Consider the following 16,106-nt stretch of genomic DNA (forward strand, 5'->3'; position numbering starts at 1 on the left):
TTTCAGAGACACCAGTGGCCTTGTATGTTAATTGTTGAATGCAGATAGAGCAAGCAGATTGGTCTTTTTACCCAAGGAGGTTGAGAATTATGATAGAGGGAGTGCAGTGAAGGTTTATCAGATTGATTACTGTGATGGGATTCTATGAGTTTTAAAAAAAAGCTGGGCCTCAGAATGGGAAGACGTCTCTTTGAAGCACGCTGAGCTTGTAGAGAATTTAATTGGGTAGATGGCTGATGGTTTCCCTGGCTGGGTTGTCCAGACCTGTGGGTTGCAGACTCAAGGTGTTGGTGATCGAGGATAGCTGAGAAAAGATTTCTTTATTCAGGGGATTGTGAATCTTTGGAATTTTTTATCAAGAGGCTCAATCACAGGGTGTATTCAAGAAAAAGGTGAATAGATCTTAGGAAAGTGGGGAAAATCAAGGGAGTTAAATTCAGTATTAAGGCATTAGCATGCTTGCCTTCATCAGCTGAGGCAATGAGTTCTGGTTGTTGTAGAAGATTGTATCATTCTGAATTGAGCAATTAACTATTAATCATTATGGGGTAATATGCTTACCCCTGTCCTCTCTTCCAGTCAGAAATATGCCTTGTTTTGTTTTAAAGGTGTAGATCTATAAAATTCATATGTGTGCAATTTTACTATACTATTTTGACCTCTGTAAAATGTGTAGTCCGTAACAAAGGTAAAATTGTTGTAATTTATCCGTTATATTTCTGACTATTACAATATTGTTGATGAAATATAATATAGTTTATTATTTTCTGTCATAATAGTAGTAGAAATAACATGTTCTTTGTTCAGTCAATTATGGTATCTGATGCCAGGATGAAGTGCCTTATAAAGTGACTGGTTCTATTGCAATTGCAAAGTGTTTGTAATTCAGTATGTTTGGTCTCTGGCCATTTGCATTGAATTGAACTTGCCTTAGTGGATTTGGAGGAGCTATATACTGTAGTTCTATACATCTTTTATGGACCTTGGCATCACTGCCCATTTCTATTTATTGCCTATCTCTAATTGCTTTTGAGAAGGTGATAGTGCTGTGCCACCTTTAAACACTACTCCTCCTGATGCCTACCCTGCACTTGGAATTTCACAACATAAGAAGTTGCGGAGTTTCTATATCTGACACACATGAGAGCCAAGGTTACCTCGGGCTGTATTTCTTACATACTAATTAATGGTGTTCTACCTTGATTATTGATTCGAGTGCAATTCTCTTGGTCTCCTCAGCTTAGCCTTCAAATGCACAGTTAACTTCCAACAATTTATGTTGACCTGTAGCACTTTGGAGTGAATCATACAGCATAGATTTGTCAAGGTAGATTGATGAACTCAGTGCATTATGTGCACCCAATCGTAAATTTAGGTGGTGCATAGTTTTTCAGTGCCTCCAACTAAAGTATAAGCAGTAGCATTTTATGTTGATAGCAATGGTAAAGTGTTGTTTGTCTATGCAATGGGCACTCCTGGCTGTAGATTCTATATGGGTTGTCAAGTGGAGTGTTATCATTGAGAGAAGGGAATATATTGATTAAGAAGTCTCCTGACTAAGACAACTTGAAGCCCCATATCCAGAATATGTGAGGTGCAAAATATATTTGTAGTTCAAAAGACTGCAGTCGCTAATGTATTTGGTACTCCCTAGGCCAATAATACTTGAAGGCCTTGCTTTCCAACTGCTTGGTCCTCTTTATTGCTCCTTTTCTTACAGTGTTCCTCTTAACGGATTTTATTTATGTCTTGCTCTTTCTCTGGTGGTTTTATTTTTCTATAAATGTTCACATTCATTAATTCAGCTGATCTTTAGTTGTCACAGGAAAAAGTCTTTGCTTTTCAGAAGCCAAATAAGAGCTATGCTGGTGTACACAGATGTTCCTATCTTGGTGGCGCACAGGGATTTATGCTGTACGTATTTATTGTTTTCCGCATGGTTACAGCAATCATCTCTCGGCAATTGAATGAAAAATTGGTGGTTTTGGTGTTACGTTCCTTTGTAATTTGATTTTATAACATCCCCATCTAAGCCACATCATAGATGGATGTTGATGAGTTGAGAATAAAAGGATTAATATGAAAATGTTTTTTCCCTAAATTTAAAGAGTTGTAGAATGCACATTGACATAATTATAACCGGGCAAGCTTGAGTTTCAGCAAGCTCATCAAATAGGAGCCATCTTACTATTTCCTTATTGCTAAGAAATCATTGCTGAGACATTCTGCAAGTTTCCTTTACACAAGTTCAAAGTAAATTTTTATCAAATACAGATATGTCACGATATACAACCCAGTAAATCAGTAAACCCAAGAAACGTAATAGAATCTGTGAAAGATTACACCCAACAGGATGGACAAACAAACAACGTGCAAAAGATAACAAACTGTGCAAATAAATAAATAAGCAATAAATATCGAGAACATGAGATGACGAGTCCTTGAAAGTGAGTCCAAAGGTTGTGGGAACAGTTTAGTAGTAGGGCAAGTGAAGTTGTGTGAAGTTATTCCCTTTAGTTCAAGAGCCTGACAGTTGAGGGTAATAACTGTTCCTGAATCTGGTGGTGTGGGTCTTTAGTAGGCTCTGATACCAGGTTCCTGATGGCAGCAAGGAGAAAAGAGTATGGCCTGTGTGGTGAGTGTCTTTGATGATGGATGCTGCTCTTCTGTGACAGCACTCCATGTAGATGTGTTCAGTGGTGGGGAGGACCTGTGATGAACTGGGCTGCATTCACTACTTTTAGTAGGATTTTCCATTCAAGGGCATTTGTGTTTTCATACCAGGCCATGATGCAATCAGTCAATATACCCTCCACCATATGTCTACAGAAGTTTGTCAAAGTTTTAGACATCATGCATCATCATCATCACATACTTCTAAGAAAGTAGAGGTGCTGTCGTGCTTTCTTTGTAATTACACATATGTGCTGGACCCAGGACAGATTCTCTGAAAAGATAACACTGAGGAATTTAAAGTTGCTCTCTCCGCACTTCTGATCCCCTGATAAGGACCTCCAGTTTTCTCCTCCTGAAGTCAATAATCACCTCCTTGGTCCCGCTGACATTGAGTTAGAAGTTGTTGTGGCACCACTCAGCCAGATTTTCAGTCTGTCTCCTACATGGTCGAAATACTTTATGCTTTATTGTCGCCAAACAATTGGTACTAGAATGTACAATCATCACAGTGATATTTGATTCTGCACTTCACACTCCCTGGATTACAAATATTAAATATTAAAGATATTAAAAATAGTTAAATTTAGTAAATATTAAAAATTTAAATTATAAATCATAAATAGAAAATAGAAAAATGGGAAGTAAGGTAGTGCAAAAAAACCGAGAGGTAGGTCTGAGGGTACGGCCCCGACCTGGGTCAGGATCCGTTCAGCAGTCTTACCACAGTTGGAAAGAAGCTGTTCCCAAATCTGGCCGTACAAGTCTTCAAGCTCCTGAACCTTCTCCCGGAGGGAAGAGGGACGAAAAGTCTGTTGGCTGGGTGGGTTGTGTCCTTGATTATCCTGGCAGCACTGCTCTGACAGCATGCGGTGTAAAGTGAGTCCACATGCTGATTTGTCACTAACCTTGATTTGACCAATGACAATGGTATCATCAGCTCACTTGAATATAACATTGGAGCTGTGCTTAGCCTCACAGTCATAAGTATAAAGCGAATAGGGTTTAAGTCTGAAGTATAAACCTGTGTGCTTAGCCCCCTGCTCTATACTGATGACTGTGAGGCTAGGTGCAGCTCCAATGCAATATTTAGGTCTGCTGACAGCATCGCTGTTGTTGGACAAATCAAAGGTGGTGATGTATATTGGCCACTGTGGAGAATTCAATATTTAAAGATGCAGTATGAAGATTTGAGTTATTTTTCTTGGGAAATGGTGCTATACAAGAGGCTGTTACCAAATGGGTGTTATGTGAGCTTGTAACCAGATGACTAGCAAATCCTTCGCATAATGTCCCCAATAATGTAGGCTTGATTGGATGTTCTACATAGATCTAGAAAGCTTAAGTACATTGCAGTGTTTTGAGAAAAGTGTAAAATGTTATTACAAATAAGCGTATCATTAACTTGCCTTGCTTGATGTGCCATAAAAATTTTTGCATTTGAAGGACAGTTGGTTTTTGAAGTAATTCAGATGACCAAGCTTGCAACAGAGGTAACTTATAGATAATTAACAGGAATTTTGATTTAGCACAACAGTGCAGAGCACTGATTTATTTCACTTTAATAGATATTACCTTCTGATATTTCTGAACGTTAGTAATGAATGAAAAAAGGCTGAATACTGTATGTGAAACTATCATATTTTTAGATGTTAGAATTGCGTAGTTGTCAACTTTAAAGAAAGTGACTCATGATTGTTACTAGAAATTAATACTATGTTTTTTTCCTCCTTCAGGTGCTTATATGACATCCTACTTAAAATACAATTCTGAGGACCTTGAACAGGAATTAGATGCTGTAAGAAACAAGAAGTCAAAGCTTGGTATATTTCATGTTTATTTTACTGCTATTACAGAACAGTAGAGATGAAGGACAGATTGGCAAAAAATGAAAATTGGATAGAAGAGGATAAGTTGGGTTTTAGTGTGGAAAGAGGTCCCTGTGTCCCACAGTCTCCATTGAGGTGCAACCACTCATTTATCTGATTCTCTCCATCATTTCATTCTCTCCATCTTCCATTCAACACTCCACAGATTCTACATATCAGGTGGCCGGCTGGTTAACCTACCAGTCTTTGCATCTTCATGATGTGGGAGGAAATTGACACAGTCACAGGGAGAATATTCAAGCCACACCCTCCCTAGATCAACTCCTCTTGGTCTTAACCCCAAAATTTTGACTATCCTTTCCCTTCTATAGATGTTCCCTGACCTGCTGAGTTCCTACATTGTTTTTGTGAGTTGCTTCAGATTCCAACATCTGCTGTCTGTTCTGCCTCCAGTCACTAGCACTTGGTTTGTAGCCTACAATTCTACTAGTATTCTAGGAGGTGTGTGTTTTATGATAAACTCTCTGTGGTGTTCCGATGAGGTGGTTTTGTCGAACTCGTGTTCCCCGACCATGAGTACCTAATGAATAAATGCTTTTCATTCTACTTACCAAGAGACTTCTTCTCTGTGATCCTGAGTGTAGTTTATATACCTCCAGTGGCCGACTATAATCAAGCGCTTGAGATACTGCATGATGCTTTCTCCAAACAAGAAACAGTCTATGCGAGCGTGTTTCATATCATAGTCAGAGATTTCAGTTAGGCTTGCTTGAAGAAATCCCTGCTTTTTTAATTTCCTCTTACTGTATCTAGTGTAGTAAATGGCCAGATGTTGGAATCCTGGGAGACCCAGAGTATCCCAGGCAACTGCGTCTGTGTGAAGTGCATCAAGCTGCAGCTCTTTGAAGACCGTGTTAGGGATCTGGAGCAGCAGCTAGATGACCTTTGGCTTGTATGGGAGAGGAGACAGTCGATAAGAGTTATCGTGAAGTAGTTCACCCCTACATTGCAGTTAGCACGGAGCACCCCTGTGACCATGTCCCTCAAAAATAAGTATACCATTTTGGAAACTCAGGGGAGATATCCTCCCAAGGGAATGAATGGGTCCATGGTGCAGAAGGGAAAGAGGGAGAAGTGGGGAGAGGTAATGATAGGGGACATGAACCTAAGGGGGACAAATATTCTTGCAGGCAGGTCCTTAGAGCTGTTGGGGAAAGTTTCAGCGATTTTGGCATGGAAGTGAGAACTGGAATGAAGGGACTCAGGGTAGGACGGATGGTTAAAAAAAACAGAGATTGCATGCAGTCAGATGGTCAGGAAGGGCAGGCAAATGATAGGACAAAGTTGCAGCCAGCAGGATGAATATCAGTGCATTTGGGCTGCAGAGTCAAAAAGGGTAGCAAATACAGTACTCAAAATCTCAATGCACAGAGTGTAAGAAATAAGGTGGATGATCTTGTTGCACAATGACAGAATGTCAGGTATGATGTTGTGGCCACCCCTGAATCGTGGGTGAAGGATGGTTGTAGTTGTGAGCTGAATGTCCAAGGTTACACATAATAATGGAGGGATAGGAAGGTAGGCAGAGGGGGTGGCATGGCTCTGCTGCTAAAGAATGGCATCAAATCATTAGAAATATGTGACATAGGATCGGAAGATGTTGAATCCCTGTGGGTTGAGTTAAGAAACTGCAAGGGTAGAAGGATATTGATGGAAGTTATATACAGGCCTCCAAACAGTAGCTGGAATGTGGACTGCAGATTACAATGGGAAATAGAAAAGGCGTCTTAAAAGGGCAATGTTATGATAGTCACGGGAGATTTCAACATGCAGGTTGATGGGTAAAATCAGGTTAGTAATGGATTTCAAGAGTGAGTTTGTTGAATGCCTACGAGATGGCTTTTTAGAGCAGTTTGTCGTTGAGCCTACTAGTGGATCAGCTATATTGGATTATTCAGTGAACCGGAGGTAATGAGGGAGCTTAAGGTAAAATAACCCTTAGGAGACAGTGATCACAATATGATTGAGTTCAACTTGAAATTTGATAAGGAGAAAATGAAGTCTGACATAACAGTATTTCAGTGGAGTAAAGGAAATTGCAGTGGTATGAGAGAGGAATTGGCCAAAATAAATTGGAAGGAGATGCTGGCAGGAATGACGGCAGAGCAGCAATGGTGAGAGTTTCTGGGAAAAATGAGGAAAGTGTAGGATAGATGTATTCCAAAAACGAAGAAGTACTCTAATGGCAAAATAGTACAACTGTGGCTGAAATGGGAAGTCAAAGCCAATGTAAAAGCAAAAGAGAGGGCACAACAAAGCAAACATTAGCAGAAAGTTAGAGGATTGGGAAGCTTTTAAAAACTTACAGAGAGCAACTAAAAGAATCATGAGGAGGGAAAAGATGAAATATGAAAGCAAGCTAGCAAACAATATCAAAGTGGATAGGAAAAAACTTTTTCAAGTAGGTAAAAAATAAAAGAGATGAGTGTGGATATAGGACCACTAGAAAATGAGGCCAGAGAAGTAATAACGCGGGACAAGGAGATGCAGAAGAACTAAATGAGTATTTTATATCAGTCTTCACTGTGGAAGACACTAGCAGTGTGGCAGATATTGAAGGGTGTGAGGGAAGAGAAGTGAGTGCAGTTACTATTACAAGGGAGAAGGTGCTCAAAAAAGCTGAAAGACCTAAGGGTACACAAGTCACCCGGACCAGAAGAACTGCACCCTAGGATTCTGAAAGAGGTAGCAGTAGAGATTATGGAGGCATTAGTAAAGATTTTTCAAAAATCGTTGGTCTTGGGCATGGTGCCAGAGGACTGGAAAATTACAAATTCCACTCTTTATGAAAGGAGGAAGGCAGTAGAAAGGAAATTATAGTCCAATTAGCCTAACCTCAGTGGTTGGGAAAACCTTGGGAGTTAATTGTTAAGGACGAGGTTATGGAGTACTTGGTGACACAGGACAAGATAGGATAAAATCAGCATGGCTTCGTTAAGAGAAAATATTGCCTGATGAACCTGTTGGAATTTTTTGAGGAGATTTCAAGAAAGATAGATAAAGGGGATGGAGCGGATGTTGTATATTTGGACCTTCAAAAGACCTTTGACAAGGCGCCGCTCATGAGGCTACTTACCAAGTTAAAAGCCCATGGTATTGCAGGTAAGTTAGAGCATTGGCTGATTGGTAGGAGGCAGTGAGTAGGAACAAAAGGATCCTTTTCTGGTTGGCTGCCAGTGACCAGTGGTGTTCTGCAGAGCTCGGTGTTGGGACTGCTTTTTATGCTGTGTATCAATGATTCAGATGATGGAATAGATTGTTCCCAAGTTTGCAGAGTATGACAATTAGTGGAGGGGCAGGTAGTGTTGAGGAAACGGGTATGCTGCAGAAGGACAGACAGATTAGGAGAATGGGCAAGAAAGTGGTAAGTGAAATACAGTGTTGGAAAATGCATGGTCTTACACTTTGGTAGTAATAATAAATGTGTAGACTATTTTCTAAATGGGGAGAAAATCCAAAATTCTGAGATGCAAAGGGACTGGAGAGTCCTTGTACAGAACACACTAAGGGTTAACCTTTAGGTAGAGTCAGTGGTGATTAAGGCAAATACAATGTTAGCTTTCATTTCAAGAGGTCTAGAATATAAGAGCTGGGATGTGATGCTGAAGCTTTATAAGGCACTAGTGAGGCCTCACCTTGAGCATTGTGAATAGTTTTGGGTACCTCATCTAAGAAAAGACATGTTGGCATTGGAGATGGTTCAGAGGAGGTTCACAAGGATGACTCTGGAAGTGAATCTGGGTCTGTACTTGCTGGATTTTAGAAGGATGCGGGGGGGGGGGGAATCTCATGGAAACCTTTTGAATGTTGAAAGACCTCGACAGAGTAGATGTGGAAAGGATGTTTCCCATGGTGGGGGGAGTCCAGGACAAGTGGGCACAGCCTTAGGATAGAGGGGATCCATTTAAAATAGAGCTGTGGAGAAATTTATTTAGTCAGAGGGTGGTGAATTTGTGGAATTTGTTACCACAGGCAGCTATGGAGACCAGGTCATTGCGTGTATGTAAGGCAGAGCTTGATAGGTTGTAGACAGGACATGGCATCAAACTTTATGGGGAGAAGGCCAGGGAGTAGTTTTGAGGAGGGGAATGAAAAGATCAGCCATGAATGGTGGAGCAGACTTGATGGCCAAATGGCCTAATTCTGCTCCTATGTCTTAAGGTCTTGTGGTCAATTACGTGTAGCACCAGAGGTTCCAACGCACTAGACCACATTCATACTAAAATAAGGAGTGCCTTCCGTTCCAAGCCCACTCTGCATTTGGGGAAATCTGATCACTTGACTGTCCTTCTCTTTATCTGCATACAGGTAGAGGCCAAAGAACAAGGCTCCAGAGATTAGGACAGCAAAAATGTGGTCATGGGAGGCAGAGGAGTGGCTACAAGATTGCTTCGAGTTGGTGGACTGGGCTGTGTTCAAGGGCTCATCTGTGGATCTGAATGAACACACCATTGCTGTTATAGACTTTATAAAAACAGTCGTACATGGGTGTGTCCCCACAAATTCATTCAGAGGCCTTCCCCACCCAGAAACCCTGGATGTTCTATGAGATCTGCAATCTCACCATTCAGGTCTGGTGACCGAGGAATTTACAAGAGGTCCAGATACATAAGAACACAAGAAACAGGAGCAGGAGTAGGCCATCCTGCCTGTCGAGCCTGCTCTGCCATTCAGTAAGATCATGGACTCGCCTCTACCTACCTGCCTTTTCCCCATAACCCTTAATTCTCCTACTATGCAAAACTCTATTCAACCTTGTCTTAAATATATCTACGAAGGTAGCCTCCACTGCTTCATTGGACACAGAATTCCACAGATTCATCATTCTTTGGGAAAAGCAATTCCTCCTCATCTCCTTCCTAAATTTATTCCCCCGAATCTTGAGGCTATGTCCCCTCGCACGATCTGTGGAAAGCCATCTCATGGACGAAGTGGCAATTCCAAACTAAACTTGTATCAGCGAAGGATGCTTGATAGTTGTAGCAGAGCTTGAATGGTATCACCTCTTAGAAAGTAAAATCAAGTGACATAGGTGACAACAGAGCTTCACTTCCAGCTGATCTTAATGCATTGCATGCTTATTTTGAGTGTCAGAAGTTGGAGGAATTATCATGAACTGCCACAGCCCCCGATGACCCTGTGATTTCGGTCTCTGAGGCTGATATACAGGCATCATTCAGGAAGATGAACTCACGGAAAGCAACCAGCCAAGACAGGATACCTGGCTGAGAACTAAAGACCTGTGCTGATTAACTAGCTGGAGTGTTCACTGAGATCTTTAACCCATGACTTTGGCAGTCTGAGATACCCACTTGGTCTAAGCTGTTTTCAGTTATACTGGTGCCTGCGAAGAATGTGGTAACGTTCCTGAATGATTATCATTCAGTAACACCTGCATCCACAATGATGAAGTAGTTTGAGAGTTTGGTGATGATGCCTGAGAACCAACTTGGATCCTCTCCAATTTGCTTATTGGCGCAATAAGTCTGCAGTAGGTGCCATCTGATTGGCTCTTCACTCAATGATGGAACATCTGTATAGTAAAGGTGTATACATCAGGATGGTCTTTATTGACTACAGGTCAGCATTCAATTTTATCATCCCCTCAAAACTAATCAATAAGCTTCAAGACCTTGCCCTCAATACCTCCTTTTGCAATTGGATCCTCAATTTCCTCATTTGCAGATACGTGTGAGTTTGGATCAGCAATAACGTCTCCTTCATAATCTCCTTCAGCACAGGTGCACCACAAGGCTGTGTGTTTAGCCCCCTGCTCTACTCGCTTTACATTTAATGACTTTGTGGCTAAGCACGGCTCCAATGCTATATCAAAGTTTGCTGGCGACACCACTGTTGTAGGCTGAATCAACCATGGTGACAAATCAGTATATAGGAAGAAAATTGAAAATCTGGCTGAGCGGTGCCTCAGCAACCTCTTACTCAATGTCAGCAAGAACGAGGAGCTGATTGATGACTTCAACAGGAGGGAATTGGAAGTCCATGAGCCAATCCTCATTGGGATGGAGAGATGGAGAGGGTCAGCAACTTTTAATTCCTCGGTGATATCATTTCAGAGCATTTGTCCTGGGCCCAGCATGTAAGTGCAATTATAAAGAAACCACAACAGCACCTCTGCTTCCTTTGGAGTTTGTGAAGATTTTGCATATCATTTAATACTTTGCAAACTTCTGTAGGTGTGTGGTGGAGAGTATGTTGATTGCATCACGGCCTGGTATGGAAACACCAATGCCCTTGAATGAAAATTTCTACAAAAAGTAGCGAATACAGCCCAGTCCATCACAGGTAAAGCACTCCCCATCATTGAGCACATCTACATGGAGTATTGTTGCAGAAAAGCAACATCAATTTTCTGGAACCCCCACCACTCAGGTCATGCTATTTTCTCATTGCTGCTATCAGCAAGAAGGTACAGGATCCTCAGGAATCACGCTACCAGGTTCAGGAACACTTATTACCCCTCAGCTATCAGGTTCTTAAACCAAAGGGGATAACTTCATTCAGTTTCACTTGTCCCATCACTGAAATGTTCCCACAACCTGTGGACTCATTTATATAGCTTTCTGTCTGTCTGTGTTCTTTTTATATTTACACAGTTTATTGTCTTGCACACTAGTTGTACACCCAGTTTGTGTATTCTTTCATTGCTTCTATTATGGTTATTGGATTTATTGAGTATACCAACAAGAAAATGAATCTCAAGGTTGTATATGGTGACATATATGAACTTTGATAATAAATTTACTTTGGACTTAACAATTCTCTGGTGGTTCAAGTACTCATCCAATGCTTAAATGTTGTAAGTATACCTAACTTGGTTGTTGATATGTTAATTACCCATTTCTTTTAGTATGAATTCATATATTGGTCTCATCTGCTGCACATGCTGGGGACTCTGTCATGGTTGAGAATGGGTTCATTTGTGGGTTTCCTTGTTTGCTTTCACTGGATTTGAATGTATGGCCCCGGACTTTAATATGAAGGTTTGTTTGTGGGATCACTGACTTCTGGCTGTAGCATGTCACATTTATTCTTCAGCATGTATCTGTAAAAGATTAACAAAGTTTTCACCTTGTGAAATCTCATATAGTCTTTTGCCACTAGATTCTAGAGTCCCCAACAGATAGCTTTCTTTTATACCATATGCCTTCACAAAGCTATGTATTGTATCCCTTTCTAAACAGTCTTTTGAACTCATTTTGTCACCTTTAAAAGGATTTTACAGGTATCTACAGATCCTTGTTAAAACTGCACCAATCTCTCCTAAACTGAATCACTTCACACTTCTGTTTTGGATTTCATCTGGCACCTGTGTATCTGTTCCATGAGCTTGTCTCCTTCTGGCACCTGCAACAATATTTTTACTTTTCTTGCTATGTTTAGTTTTGTATCAATAGCAAACTTTTAAAATGTGCCCCAAGTACCCAACTTTAGGCATGTTCTATGGTCCCAACACTGATCCATGGAGAATATGGCTACACTACCCACTCCATCTGTACAGCAAGCATTCTCTACTGCCCTCTGCTTTCTTAACACCACTTTGATCACATAGATTTCAATTTTAGTAACTAGTCCATATGTACATCATTATAAGCCTCTTTAGATGCCTTTTCCCCAACCACATTTCCCTCAACTGTCTTTGTTACTAAATCTTGAGACTAAATGCAGTTGAAAGCAGACCTGTTTGTGGCAAATTGTATGGATTTCCATTTACTCATTTATACTTTTCAAGTGAGAGGATGAATAGACTTAAATGTAATTACCTTAATGTTAAGAAGTCTACCTTGCAAGGTATAAGATGGCAAGCAGAAAGAAATGGCATTTCTCTATCCCATACTAAACAAGGGAATTGGCTTGTTCTGAGGTATTTTGTTTTCTTTACACAATTTTGTATACCTAAATTTGGTTTAAAATTCAGGCATGACACCACATTACAATTGTATTGCTATCTAATCTTATGTCTGTCTCTTACAAGAGCGTCGCAAGAAAGCTTCTGCATGGGAGAGGAATTTGGTTTATCCCGTGGTCATGCTGATACTATTATCTGGAACGGTAAGCTATTTTGTTGTTCATCATTTCAGTTGGAACTTTTATCTTATTTTCATTTATTTTCATAAGCAATTGAAAGTCAAAGTCAGTTCTGACAAAGAGGCTTCTATTTGGAACATTGACTTTATTTCTGTTTCCACAGATGCTGCATCATCTGCTCAGTATTTCTAGCACTTCCTGTTTATTTTTTTAATCACATTTTCAACTTAATCAATGGGTAGGTTGTGTACTATGTTCAGTCTGTACAGGTTCTTTTATGATAAAATTACTCTTTTTTTAAAACTATCTTCTTCTAATCAAGAATTTACCCAATCTTCTTTTCATTGTTTCATTTGATTCAAAATCTGTAGAAAGAGAAACAGGGTTAACATTTCAGATCAAAGGCCCTGCATCTGGGCAGCACTTTGTATCTTTTACTTCAGATTTCCAACATCTGCATTTTTTAAAATTTTCAAGCTTTCCCTAGTATTGTCTTTTGCTGGTTTACCCTCAAGTAGTATTATTATCTGTTTTATTTAAACACTTCATGATGTTAACTATGCTATTAAGTCTTTTCTCAACTTGTTCTCTAACAAACAACTATAGCTTCTGTCTTTCCACACAACTCTTAATCTCTTATCCCTGAAACCATTCTGGTAAATCTGCCACTGTGCTATCCAAATCTCCCTCCAATTACCTTAAATGTATATAACTCAAGAATTATTGAGTTATATATGTTTAATGTAACCTCTTGGCATATGTGTACTCTTATGCTCTATTTATAAAGCCCAAGGTCACATTTGCTTTATTAACAGCTTTGTTAATTTATCTATCTGCTGTCATAGGTTGGACATAAACACATTACCAACTCTAAATCTCATGCATTCCAAAGGAAATTTAAAAAAAAACTCAACTTGGAATAAAACAAATGATGCTCATAGTGCATTGACTGTAGCTTTTCAGCTTTGAAAAGTATTGTTTTAATGGGAAACTGAAGGAGATTTGGCTAGTAGTATGGCAGGTTGAATGAGAAATTATGACTGGATTATAAATTGTAGTGATATTAGCCTTTTCGATCTAGTTCTTGATAGTGATAATTTTTGATGTTATGATTGTTCTTCAACTTTTTATTCATAAAAATCCATAGCTAAATCTCTCTTTGTGGCTGAATGTATCCTGTGCGTAGATGAGCTTTTTTTTTAAAGGCTCTATCAGTCTATACCGAGTTATGTAACCTAAGATGGATGCCCTCAAAGTTACTCTGATAAACTTTTGCATTCCTAGGATCTTGAACAGAAAGCTTGAGTTGGAGAGGTTTATTTAATATAGAGCTGCAGATTTAACATGAAGTCAAATCAAGTCACTTTTTATTGTCATTTCAACCATAACTGCTGGTACAGTACACAGTAAAAACGAGACGACGTTTTTCAGGACCATGGTGCTACATGAACAATACAAAAACTGCACTGAACTACGTAAAACAACACAAAACTACACTAGACTACAGACATACCCAGGACTGCATAAAGTGCACAAAGCAGTGCAGGCTTTACAATAAATAATAAACAAGACAATATGCACAGTAGAAGGCAGTAGGTTGGAGTCAGTCCAGGCTCTGGGTACTGAGGAGTCTGATGGCTTGGGGGAAGAAACTGTTACATAGTCTGTTTATGAGAGCCTGAATAATTCGGTGCCTTTTGCCAGATGGTAGGAGGGAGAAGAGTTTGTATGAGGGGTATGTGGGGTCCTTCATAATGCTGTTTGCTTTATGGATGCAGCGTGTGGTATAAATGTCTGTAATGGCGGGAAGAGAGACCCCAATGATCTTCTCAGCTGACCTCACTATCCGCTGCAGGATCTTGCGATCCGAGACGGTGCAATTCCTGAACCAGGCAGTGATGCAGCTGCTCAGGATGCTCTCAGTGCAACCTCTGTAGAATGTGGTGAGGATGGGGGCGTGGGAGGTGGACTTTTCTCAGCCTTCGCAGAAAGTAGAGATGCTGCTGGGCTTTCTTTGCTAGGGAGCTGGTGTTGAAGGACCAGGTAAAATTCTCCGCCAGGTGAACACCAAGAAATTTGGAGCTCTTAATGGTCTCTATGGAGGAGTCAAGGTTGTATATGGTGTATATATATACTTTGATAATAACCTTGAACCTTGAACCTTGAAAACAAAAAAAAATGGAAGGGCAGTGGACACCATTTGGCTTCTTGTGCTTTCCCATTCACTAAAATATTGTCAGCTTTGTGGCCCTTCAAGCCCGCTCCATCTTTGATTAAATGGAGCCGAGGGAGAAGATCAGTTATAATTTGTTTACACTGTCACCATATCCCTTGATTCTGTTGATATACAGAAATCTATCAATCAGCATATTTAATGAACTCAATAACATGATCCTTTGACATAGACAATTCTCAAGATTAACTGCTCCTTTAGAGAAAGAAACTCTCCTTAGCTTCCTTCTTGATGACTTATCCCTTGTTCTGATATTGTGACCCCTGATTCTAGACTTTGGCCAAGGGAATCATCTCCTTGCATCTACCCTATAAGTTTCAGTGAGGTCTCCTTTCATTCTTCTGAACTCCAGAGAATATAGGTCTTCTCTATTCATTCTCAATTTATTTGACATCTCTGAATCTTTGTGCACCCTTCTATACCAAGTTTATCCTCACTTTTTTATGCAAGGCTTCCAAAGTTGTATGCAATATTTCAGGTGCACTCTTATATTTTGTACGTATTTGGAGTAAAGTATCTATTTACTGATCCTTTCATAGTAAAAACTTAAGACATCCCATTTGGTTTTGCAAATGCCTAAACATCTATCCACTGGGTCTTCTTTGATGTTTGCGGTCATCATTGACCAGAAGAACAACTGGACAAGCCGCATACAAGAATATGGCTACAAGAATAGGTTAGAGACACTTCAAGAATAATTCACCCTGATGCTGCAAAACCTGCACACCTTTTAAAAGATGTGACTCAGTTGTGTGATGAAGATAATTCTTATAGGTAAGTGCAGCTCCAGCAAAAGACAAGAAGATTAGTACCATCCACAACAAAGCAACTAGCTTGATTGCTATTGAATTTACCAGCCCAATCATTGGTTTCCTATACACTATGTACCATCTACAATATCTACAGGGCTATTCAAGCACATCATCCCAAACCTGTGACATCTACCAGCAAGGATGTCATGCAAAACAAAGTTTCTTTTTGTACTTCAGTACATGTGACAGTAATAAACCAATCACCAAGCAAGGTTAGATTAGATTAGATTATGAGGACACAGTCCTCATTTATTGTCATTTAGAAATGCATGCATTAAAAAATGATACAATGTTCCTCCGGTATGATATCACAGAAACACAGGACAAACCAAGACTAAAACTGACAAAACCACATAATTATAACATATAGTTACAACAGTGCAAAGCAATACCATAATTTGATATAGGGCAGACCATGGGCACGGTAAAAAAAAGTCTCAAGTCCCGATAGCT

The 16,106-nt window shown here is 39.9% G+C and overlaps 1 protein-coding gene across 2 annotated transcripts in view; it reads left to right on the plus strand.

Moving 5' to 3' along the window:
* The window catches only part of lmbr1 (limb development membrane protein 1), a 215,561-nt gene that overhangs the window by 118,453 nt on the left and 81,002 nt on the right, over positions 1-16,106 (plus strand). For both annotated transcript variants that reach the window (XM_063044423.1, XM_063044424.1), the window contains exons 10-11: positions 4,410-4,496; positions 12,556-12,632. In XM_063044423.1, the coding sequence (XP_062900493.1) occupies positions 4,410-4,496; positions 12,556-12,632 (164 nt within the window). The remainder of the gene's footprint in view (positions 1-4,409; positions 4,497-12,555; positions 12,633-16,106) is intronic.

This window comes from Mobula hypostoma, chromosome 3 (assembly GCF_963921235.1).
Source record: "Mobula hypostoma chromosome 3, sMobHyp1.1, whole genome shotgun sequence".
Classification (NCBI taxonomy): Eukaryota; Metazoa; Chordata; class Chondrichthyes; order Myliobatiformes; family Myliobatidae; genus Mobula; species Mobula hypostoma.